The sequence below is a fragment of the Leuresthes tenuis genome, unplaced genomic scaffold (assembly GCF_036924035.1).
Source record: "Leuresthes tenuis unplaced genomic scaffold, fLeuTen1.0.hap1 SCAF_15, whole genome shotgun sequence".
Lineage (NCBI taxonomy): Eukaryota > Metazoa > Chordata > Actinopteri > Atheriniformes > Atherinopsidae > Leuresthes > Leuresthes tenuis.
In genome coordinates this window covers 26884381-26895111 of record NW_027325369.1, presented here as the reverse complement: position 1 = coordinate 26895111, position 10731 = coordinate 26884381, and the positions used below count along the sequence as shown (strand labels likewise).

Here is a 10731-nt window from a genome sequence, read left to right as displayed (position 1 = left end):
TCTTTTTTTTTTTTTTTTAACAAAACCGTTCCTCAGACATCAGAGCAAAAACCAGTAGTCTTTAAAAACACATTTAATGATAGAAAAAGTAGTTCCCCGTCATCTTAAACGTCGTTCTTCTATTCTTGCGTTGATGCCTTTTGTTATTCAACAATAAAAACGTGGATTTACATTCAGGTTATTTTAAAATCTCTTTAAGTGCCAAATAAACCAATAGTTTACTTTAAAGGTGACTTTTTTAATCAATTGGAGCGTGTCAACATGTAAGGACCTTATATACTTATGAAATCGAGTATAAAAGCCCCAGTTTGAATAATTAGCACCGCATTTATTGACTCTTCATCCATTCCTCAGAATTGCCTTAACCTAAACTAGTTAGGTCAGACACCCACCAAACATATTTTGAATAAACGAAAAAAAAAAAGCTCCTCCTAAAAAAACGTTTTAATTCTGAAAGGATGACAAGAGCCAAGGTTACTAAATACAAATCATATACTATAGCAGTCCCACAGATATTAGCTTGGTACAAGGGTATCAACATAAATTGCATATCAATCAGTTTAGAAAAAAATTAAAGCATGTATCACATCAAATTGCTTTAATCTTGAAACGAGTGAATTTCAAAGTCAGAAAAAAGCAGGTTAAATGATGCCCAACATCCTCATTGAGTTATAACAAGGGACAAGACATCCGTTACAGCCTCTTTAACAGTGCACAGCTGTGTCACAGTTTCCACTACTCAAAGGCATTAGTAACAGTATGTTACTGTATGGTGGTTTTTCCCTACGCTCTTCATAAGGTCAGTGGTCCACGCACATCAGAGACGATCACTGCACATGCAACCACTTCTCAATGAATCTACTTTAATGCTGAGGAAAAAAAAATCATCAACCTGCCCAACTCAAAGCTCTGAAAATAAACTGGTTTCCTGCTCAACCATTTAAAAGTGTGGACAACACAAGTTTCTTTACAGTTTAGATAAACTATCAGACAAATCAAGCTCTTAAAGAAACACAATCTCCAGAATGTACCAAACCAGTAAAAAGAAACAAGACCCAACAATTTGTACATTCTAAAGCTCAACCAGGTTGATGACGAACATCGAAACAATAGGAAAATTCAGTTTTCATGACATCTGTGAAGGAGACATCTGGGCTTTTCTCATGGAGCGCAGGGCCTTCTCTCGAAGGTGCTTTTCCAGGTCGTCCAACCCGTCGTCAACTTCACTGTCCGACTCCTGGACGAAAAGAATGACACATCTTTGATTCAATTTAGCTATCTGGATGCGCACAGATTAAATTTATGTACAAAACCAAAAAAAATGACAAGAGCTTGAACCTTTAAAAAAAACAGATTTTACCTTTCTTGAGTCTCCATCGTCTTCTGCTACCTGGTTCTCTTGACCGTCTCCGGTCACAGTGCCACCGCTTTTCTCCTTCTTGTGCTTCTTGTGCTTTTTGTGTTTCTTCTCCTTCTTATGTTTCTTTTCCTTCTTCTTTTTCTTCTTCTTTCCACCAACTTCAACATCCGAATTCTGCAATCAAACATGTTTAAGGTGAGCAGAGGTCAAAATTCGGCTAAATAACATCAGTAATAAATGCTTTACGTACAATTATCCACGACAGAGAAGCATTTCATATAAAATCGCTTTTGCTTATTTCAGGACAATGTCAAGTAACTTTTAACATACAAGGAACAGCTTCCATTTCTGGTTAATAAACACATGAAAAGGAGTAATAATGTTAAGATTTCACATACACTGCAAGAACTAACATGACTCAAGATGAATTTTGGTTAAAATACATTTTTTCTCCATTGCCAATCTCCTCCCACAATAACATCCAGTTCATATTTGTCACTAAGCTCAAACCTTGCTTGGAGACCGACTGCCAGAACCACTGCTGGCCTTTTTAGCTGGGGGTGGTGGAGGAGACCCACTGGCGGAGCGAGATGGTGACGGGGATGCAGATGTTGGGACAGGACGTTTTTGAGCAGCCGGACGAGGGGACACTGATCTGGAGGACGCTCTCCTGATAGGCTTAGAGCTCGGGGAGGGTCTGTAAAGAGGACACAGGTTACATCAGAGGAATGACTAAGAAGACAAAAAAATACAAATGGCATCTTTCTGAGAGAAAAGCTTGCGGTTTACCTCTGGTTGTTGCGTGGTTCAGGGGTACGAGACACTCTGCGGATGAGTTTACTACTATGTGAAGGGGAATGTTGCCTCCTGTGGTTAGATGGAGATATACTTGAGCGTCTCTGGGGACTCGGGGAACCTCTAACAGCGTGACTGCGGTTTGCAGGTGATGGGGAGAGCCGTCTGGCTGCTCCAACCGGGGATCGTGCATCCCTGCTTGGCCTAGAAGAAGGCATCATGGGGCTCCTCCTGTGTCTGGGTGGAGATGTAGACGAGTGAGGTGAGCGTCTCCTTAGAGCGGGAGAGCTTCTGCGCTTTGGAGACCTGGATAAGCGTCGCTTTACACCCGGAGATGAGCGTTTTGTGGGTGAACGAGACACTTTCCTTTTCTGTGGAGGCAGAGGTGATGGGCTGTAGCGACGCTGGATAGGGGGAGAATACCGTCTGGACGACAGAGATCTACGACGGGGTGGTGGGGAAGGAGACCTTGGAAGTAAAAAAATTTAAATTGTCAAAGAACGAAATAAACTGAACTGTTAATTAGGGATTTTTATATATATATATATATTTTTTGGTGATTAGTGCGAGGTTTTGAAATGACGCTTGTACCTGCGTCTCGGAGGAGAGGGAGATCTGCGACGCCGTGGGGGAGACGGGGAGCGACGCCTGTGTCCAGGAGATGGTGAACGTCTTCTCCTGATAGGGTACAAACACAAAAAAACAGAACAACATGAAATTAGACGACAGGAAGCTTAAAGGCTGAATCATTCAGACAAAAATGCGCAGACACTGGGCTCGGTATCGGACCTCGGTGAGGCATCACGGTGTCGCCTACGAGGAGAGGGTGTACGACTGCGTCTCCTCCTGACTTCACCATTTCTGGCACCCGGTCCCATTGTTGACCTTTTGGGCCCTTCATCTTCGGAGGAGGAAGATCCAGAATCTGAAACCAGAGATGCAGACGACATCAGTAACAGTCTTAAAGTAGCCTTTACTGTATGCGGGCAGGAAAAAACACCAAGGTTGGGGTTAGGACACAGCTTCAAAAGTCCATGAGACGATGAGGGCAAGATGACATGGACAGAGACTTGGTTAGAGAGCAGGGAGATTGGGAGAAGAAATAACAGGGATAAAAACGCTTATAACCTGAAGACGACTGTTGATTCTGTCTGCGATACTGACGTCGTTGCTGCACCGAATCAGCTGTTGCCCCTTTCTCATTTTTATCCTCCTCTGAAATGTAAAGCATTGAGTGTCTCATCAGTACTAGCAAAGCTGTGAAACAGTGCCATGGAAATGTTACAGATAATACAGGAAACAGATTCATACTCGTCTTCTTTTCACCAGATTTTAGTACTGCTCTTCTTTGTGTAGAATAATGTTTTGTTGCGTTTTTGTTCACTTTATGTGAATTCTTTCACTCCTACGCTGGGATAGATGCTGATCAGGAGATCCTTCAGGATAGTTTTAGTTTTTCTACGGTTTACTAAGATAATTCAAACTTTTACTATTTCAGGCTGAAACAGGGTTTTCACATGAAGCCGTGGGCATGTCTCTAGTAAAACAGAGGAAGGAAAAACTTATAGCAATTTCTCAGCATTCTTTACTTGTGGAGAACTTTCATTTATAACTAAAAATAGTGTGCAGGTTGATGCAAAACTTATCGCATTAAACAAATGTGGCAAGTAAGGAAAGTGTGTACAACTTTCTGAAACAGAAGTGGTTGAGAACGCCTCATGACCAGTCATCACAACTGTGATCTGCAAAGATGAGGGGTTCTTTAAACAGAAAATACAGCACGTACCTGACTCTGACTCCTCAGAAGGTATGGCCTTAGCATTATCAGATGGAGAATCGACCCTTCCTCCTGGTTTTCGCTTTAAACCTTAAAACATACCAGAGGAAGTTTTACAATGGATTCATCATGATGCTACTCCCTCACAATCCTGATAACTGCACAGTATTTTAAACCTTATTCATCTTAAATGCACAAACGGGGCTGTTTTCACTATAATTTCGCCCAACAATAAATTCAAGGTTTATAAATAAACAAGGGGAAAATATTTTGACAGGTGCCATGTAAAGGACAAGATAAGCATATCTCAATTATATAGAAACAAAATCTAATACCTGATGATCTGGGTGGGGAAGGAGAGCCCCGCCCCCTTCTGGCTCGTGGAGATGGTGATCGTTTGATCTTTCCTGCAGGACTAATGGAAGTATCAGGACGATGGACTGGTTTTCGGGGTGGTGTGGTAGATATTCTTTTCACAGGTTTTTTAGGTGAGCGTGAGCCTGAGGAACTGCTGCCAGAGGATGAAGCAGAACGAGAGCGCCTCCTACAGAACAGAAATAGATCCCAATAAGAAAAGGCACAGGTCGGTTTTCTGCATGGCACTGATGGGGCGCACAATAACAGCAGTACAGAAACACAGTCTATTCTACGTTTATGCCAGGGGAAAATAAAAGATATTCAAGATAAATCAATTAGGAGAACATAATGAAAAGAAACTGAGACCATGAAGCCACCCTCTACACTCCAGTCCACCATCTCACTGACCTGCGGACAGGGGAGCGCCTGTGTCTGTGCCGAGAGCTGGTAGGGCCTCGTCTGGGGGGACTCCTTCGACGGGGGGACATTCTCCTTCTGGGACTTTGTCTTCTACGAGGGGAGTAGGATCTGATATGGGGGAAAGGAAAAATGAGAAACATTTAGACTCTAAAAGCTTTCACTTTATCCCTAAATAAAATTTGGGCACTAAAACACCATATTGTGTTACTTAGAGTGATGAATTAACCTTGATCGGGAGCGCCGTCTGCGGGAGCGGGAATGAGAACGGGAACGTGAGCGGTGGTGAGGTCTCTCTCTCCTTGTGTCCTTCTCCCTTTCGCGAGACCTTGGTCTTTCCTCTTTTTTATGAGTTTTCTCTGGAGAGACTTCTTTGACTTCAGTCACCGAGTCTGCTTTTACCACCTCAACAACTGTCTCACTACAAAAGAAAGGAATATTTGAACAAAACACAGATTACAAATTTCTAGATTCGACAGTCAGAGCAGCAGAAATATCACACAAACCCGGTAGAAGAGGCTTCTTGGGTGACTGGTTCTGGCGCAGCTCTCCCAGATGTGTCCGGCTCCAGAAGCTGCTCTGTAGGTTTTGTGGGTAACTGCATGAGAGGTGGAGGTGTTGAGCTGCCACCAACAGGACTGGGTTTGCGTCTTGGGGAAGGTGAGGGGCTGCGTTTCCTTTCCCGCTTCACCGGTGACCTTCGCCTTGGTGATGGCGACCTTCGCCTTGGTGATGGCGACCTTCGCCTTGGTGATGGCGACCTTCTCCTTGGTGATGGCGATGTCGTCTTGCGCCTGGCCGAAGAAGCAGTAAAAGCAAAGATTTCAATGTTGTGACGTGAATTAACTAATTCACCTTGGCCAATCATCATCAATTCTTTAAGTGGGTAATATATCATCTTAAAAATAATGGTGACAGTCAGACCATTTTATGCCATTAATATAACAGCACAATAATCCAAATAATATCCTTCCTTAGAGTAATGAACCTTTAATTTTTCATGTTCAGCCAGTTGAATGCTGCACAAATGTTTGATCGTGAAAATCACGCCATTTTTTCTTCTGCCATCGTCTGTGACATTCTTATGTCAGGGACAGTATCGCTATCAACAATAGTCATTTAGACCAAGTACTTATGTTGTACATGGTGTACTCTGAGCAAAAACATTACCTTCTTGGGCTCTTTGACTGAGCCCTCTCCCTGGAGTCCTTGTCCTTCTTATCTTCATCCACCTTCCTTAAGGATGCAAGCTTCTCCTGTTCAATCTGCCAGATATAAAAATGTAAGTGTCAGTAAGTGTCAAATACTGTGTTCAACAGGATCACATTTGTCTATAATTCTGTTTTTCTGTCCAGTCTTCTGGACCTCTCTACACAGCGACACTTCCACTTCCTATTTCACCCAACATATGCAGTATTTCACCTGTCTCTGTCTGATTTCCTCTTTCTTCTGTTCCAGAAAAGCAGAGGGGATGCCAGCGATATTCTCCTGGGCACTCAGCAGCAGGGGCCACAGGTCCCTCATGAACTCTCGGGCATTCTTCCCATTCAGGAACCCCGTCAGGTTGATCTGCATCATCTTGCTATCCGGGTGCTGCAACACACACACGAAGTGGGAGAGAGGGAAAAAAAAAACATGTCCGTTGAAATAATTGAAAACAAAACATTAGGTGGAGGCAGGATCCCATAATTGGGGCTTCCTACCTTTTATCCCTCACTAGACTACATCTGCGACAATTTAGATTACCTTATCAAAAACAGGCACAACACTGACTAGAGTATCAAATATCCCATGGTCCACTATTGGACTCAGTAACCTTAAAATTTAAGAAATCATTTACTTAATCTGTTCTGTACTCACAAACTCATGAAAATGAGAGTGCGAGCTAGCTGAGGGGAGACATGTCTAGTAATATAAAAACTGCATGCAATAATGCTGTAGCAAATCCTTAGATAATTAACGTACCATAGAAACACCAAACCTTTGTGTCACTATTTGACTTCCAGTGCTACTCCCACTACTTTTCATTGCCGTTTTGCTGCCCACCCCATTTTTCCAGTCTCCCCACAGTCTACACTTCAGGGGTTAAACAAATAACCACAATACAGAGTGCATCAAAACCCAACACTGCAAGTACAGTTCCGGTGTCTTCAGTGAGTCCCGTGGGATCAGTGGGCACGGAGCTCCCTTGGCTTGCTTCCGCCTCCCTACTGCTTGAGACTCAACCACCTTGAGCTTAATGTTATATCATTTATCTAAATTGCAAGAGACGAACAAGCAATAATGAGTACACAGGCACACAAAAACTTTTATCTTTTTATTTCACAACTGATAAAATTGAGACATACTGCTATCTCAATTCTATTACTGTACCCTCTCTCCATTATGCAAAAGTACCCTCTACACTTAGCTTTGACAGCCCACCCCTCCCATCAACAGCTAGAATAAACAAAAGGTACCAATAGATAACAATATTTATATTATGCTAATGATACACAAACTTAAATTAAATACAAGTGGATTTTAGCAACTTATGACTATCAAATTCATTAACAAGATCATTTTGTATATATCCAATCATTTGCATTCAGAGATACTACCTGAATTAAATATATTATGTTTAAATAAATGTCTTTTCTCCCTCCAAATTAACCTTTTAACTTTAAAAAAAGAAAAGAAAATGTCTGTTTAATGGTAATTACCCATTATCCAGACATCCAGGGTGGTCTGATGTATCAGTGGGGAAGAGATTGTGTTTTAAGGGAAGGGAAACTACTGGGCAAAATAATCTTTAATTAAATAACAATCCCTATGTAGGGAGGAACAAGCACAAATTAATCCTGAACAATTAAATATACATCTGTGGGCGGGACATCATAATATTTCATTTTTGTTGAGGTGTGAAAACTTAACTTACAAATATTCAGTTCAATTCATAAACTAGTAAAGCTGAAAAGTATTGTTTCTTGTGCTTGAAAACCTTATTTTTACTGACCTCCAGTGGTTGAAGTTATCAACTTGCAACAGTAATCCACTGAAGTTCTTTTTTCTTTTAACCCTTGCATCATCTGACGGGTCTCCATCAACATTTAGCATTTTGTATTTCATTGCATAAGAAGCAGAGAAAACGCCCTTGTTTCGCATAAAAGGCTTTACCCTCGGTTTTTAAAAAGTTGCCATGCATAAGGAAGGATGGCATCAGCGTCAGATGAACTGTCATCTGTTTCCGACTCTAGAGAACAAAGATGGCCAGTATTCATTGATGTGGAAAAATAAATCAAAACACGTGCAGCTGAAAAGAATTACTAAAGAGCCCTCTCCTTTTTTCTCTCATACGTGTTCAAAGTAACTAGTTTTGTGTCCTTCAAGGTGTCGTTTTCAGTTGCCAACCACTGCCCCGTTTATTCTACAAACCGCATGATGTAACATCCCCAATGCGCATTTTCTAAATGTCTAAAGCTTGCTTTACATTAATTTGATATTTAGATGGAGACACAGCTACTGTAAGTCCAACAGACAATGCACTTAACTTACAATCAGAGGCGGTCAGAGAGACAATACTTTTCAGTAAACAGAAAATAAAAGACCGACTAAGTAAAAATAAGCTATAGCAAATTGTTAAACCTCTCCTGTTTTTGTCCTGTCTCTCCAGTTACATTTAAAGGGGTCTTAGTAGTCTAATTGTGCTTTACAAATACCTAGGGAGAATATGATTATGGCATGGTTCTGTTGTCTTTCACTAACATGATATAGGTAATCCCTGTATATAACTCACCTCAAACCACACACTGCATCATGAAGGGAGAGTTGGGCTCTGTGACTTTGGGCTCAGGAGAGAGCTAATTAGATGTTGGTGCTATACTTCTGATGCAAGGTATAACATCCATATTGGTTCAGGCCTTTTAAATCATAAATCACATCATCATTAGAAGACTGCTGAATAAAGGCACTTTGTCACATAACAGCAAAACATTAATGTCATTATAAATCAGCTTGAAACCAATTTTTTACGTTACCCATTCAATTTCAGTTTGACTAAGATGTGCAATCATTTGCTCATATCCCTTCTCACTGGCTTAACATTGCCCTCAAATTCTTAACAGTTCTGACACAGCAAAAAATAAAATAAAATTAAAAATGGAAAAAAAAGGGGGGGAAATCGATTTAAAACATTACCTTCTCCTCAAGTTGGTTGAATATGAACTCTATGACCACATCATCTTCAAACCCCAGAATCTCCGTCACTCGCTGAGTAATCCAAGGTTTGATGACTTCTAGGTTCACTTTGGTCATGTCCACCTGAGTGTAAACAACCAAGAGTAAAGTTATCAGCCACCGAACTGATGTTACAGTATTTACAAGAAGCAATGTATTTAACATTTAAACTGAATCATATATCTCGGCAGGCAAGATTAGCTAATACATTCACAAAAGTACAATTTAATAAAAGTCAAATGAGACATTTTTTGTCACTGTCAGGTATACCTTTTTGTCCAGACATTCTGCAAATTTCAGCTGCTTCAGCAGTTTCTTCTGCTTGTTGCTGAAACGGTTGTCTTGCTCCGCACTTGTACCCTTAAAGAGTAAAACAATCACTCAGACATTAGGCGGCTTATTTAATGTCTACAGATAACCACAAAGTTTGGTTGCAATGTTTTAGCTGATAAACTATCGATAAGTTTGGAACAATTGCGCAACTTGTCTACATATATTACATTAAAGAGAAAAAAACGTAATCTTAGGACGCCACAGATATCGTGTTACTTTTAAATTATCAATCTGGGTCACATATGACATTGATACAAATAAGCTAGCGATAGTCAAGCTAAGCGCCTGCTAAACCTTCGAAGACAACCAGAGACACGACTGTTAGCGACACGCTGGAAACAATTTCTCCAACAACGGCGCTGATTTCCACCTATCAAAGAACATAATAATTTTGCAATTCAACAACCCTGCACATGAAATGTTCACGAGCTAACGTTAGCGTAGCAATGGTCGTGACTTGTTCGCGGAGACACAAGCGACGCACCGGCCGGGCGCCATCTTTACCCAAGGCCAACAAGTTAGCCGTAGTTAGCTAGCTACGCCTGCACGTCTATTTCCTGCTACTATGTTTGCAAATTAACATTAAATACGAAGATGTGCTAGCAAAAATACCACCAAATGAAGCTACGATGCGATAAGCATCAATTTAATACTGACGAATAGATTGCCTAAAAACTCGAATTCAAATAAGACTGGCTACAAAATCCTAGATTGTTTTCTTTCAGTTGATAGACGAAGCCCTGACCATACCGTTTCTAACTGTATGGCCCTCCAGTTAAATACATGCTGCACAATGATCTTATAAACTACCACTGTATCGACGTAAAACTTTGCAATGATACTCTATAAGATCAGATATAAAGTTAAAGCTCTTACGCGGAAGAATCCCGCGTCCATGATCGGTTAAAACTGATCGTTTCAAGCGTAGTGCAAAAAGACGTGTGTTGCTCCGGTGAAATTCTGAGCGGCGACCCGGATGAACGGTGCGCCCCCACAGGAAGAAAGGGGTAGTACATCCCCTGAAAGAATGAGTGCGAAAATCTATTCCGGGCGTTCATAGACCGTCTATATTTTCTTTCTGTTATATGCAGTCTATGTTTTATGTTCTGTTAGGTTTCATTGTGTCATTGCATTAAAAAAAGGTCAGTTTTCAATCTGCATTTTATTCAATTCCATCTCGCTGTGCTCGCCGTTATGAGCTTTACTGTATTGCATCCTATAGGCTTATAGTTATTGACGCGTAAAATTTCTGAGCAGGATTCTTAATGTATGTAAAATTTTAGAATTATTTGGTAGTTTAATTCACAACACTTTATTATCAGAATCCATTAGCTGATCGTGTCCTTTGCATGTAGAACAGCGTTTCTGCAAAAATTTGGTACAGAGTGAATGTTGTAAACAATAAGTACATTGTTTTAATGCCAGTGGCACCTTACAAAAAAGGTGGGAAGGGGACAAGAAAAGACTTGTTTTATTA

The 10731-nt window shown here is 40.9% G+C and overlaps 1 protein-coding gene across 3 annotated transcripts; it reads right to left on the bottom strand.

The window, feature by feature from the left end:
• Positions 1-416: 416 nt before the first annotated feature.
• srrm1 (serine/arginine repetitive matrix 1) lies at positions 417-10236 on the bottom strand. 3 transcript variants are annotated; one of them, XM_072365471.1, is made up of 17 exons: positions 10131-10236; positions 9192-9281; positions 8883-9005; positions 6129-6299; positions 5877-5971; positions 5213-5500; positions 4936-5127; positions 4698-4817; positions 4268-4476; positions 3942-4022; positions 3284-3370; positions 2945-3080; positions 2747-2833; positions 2150-2623; positions 1871-2057; positions 1361-1534; positions 417-1259 (listed from the first exon to the last, which is right to left on the bottom strand). In XM_072365471.1, exons 1-17 carry the CDS (start codon positions 10149-10151, stop codon positions 1224-1226), a joined length of 2571 nt encoding a protein of 856 aa, XP_072221572.1. In that variant the 5' UTR covers positions 10152-10236; the 3' UTR covers positions 417-1223. The 3 variants fall into 3 exon arrangements, with proteins under 3 accessions (XP_072221572.1, XP_072221571.1, XP_072221573.1); XM_072365470.1 differs by having other exon boundaries at positions 417-1237; XM_072365472.1 differs by lacking the exons at positions 8883-9005; positions 9192-9281; positions 10131-10236 and adding an exon at positions 8482-8602 and having other exon boundaries at positions 417-1237.
• Positions 10237-10731: the final 495 nt, after the last annotated feature.

Excerpts from the sequence above, each read along its gene's own strand:
- srrm1 (XM_072365470.1), bottom strand. The coding sequence starts at position 10,151 with ATGGACGCGGGATTCTTCCGC. Across the intron at positions 9,006-9,191 it reads CAGAATGTCTGGACAAAAAG|GTGGACATGACCAAAGTGAA; the intron begins GTATACCTGACA and ends GTTTACACTCAG. Across the intron at positions 4,023-4,267 it reads TTCCCCACCCAGATCATCAG|GTTTAAAGCGAAAACCAGGA; the intron begins GTATTAGATTTT and ends GTATGTTTTAAG.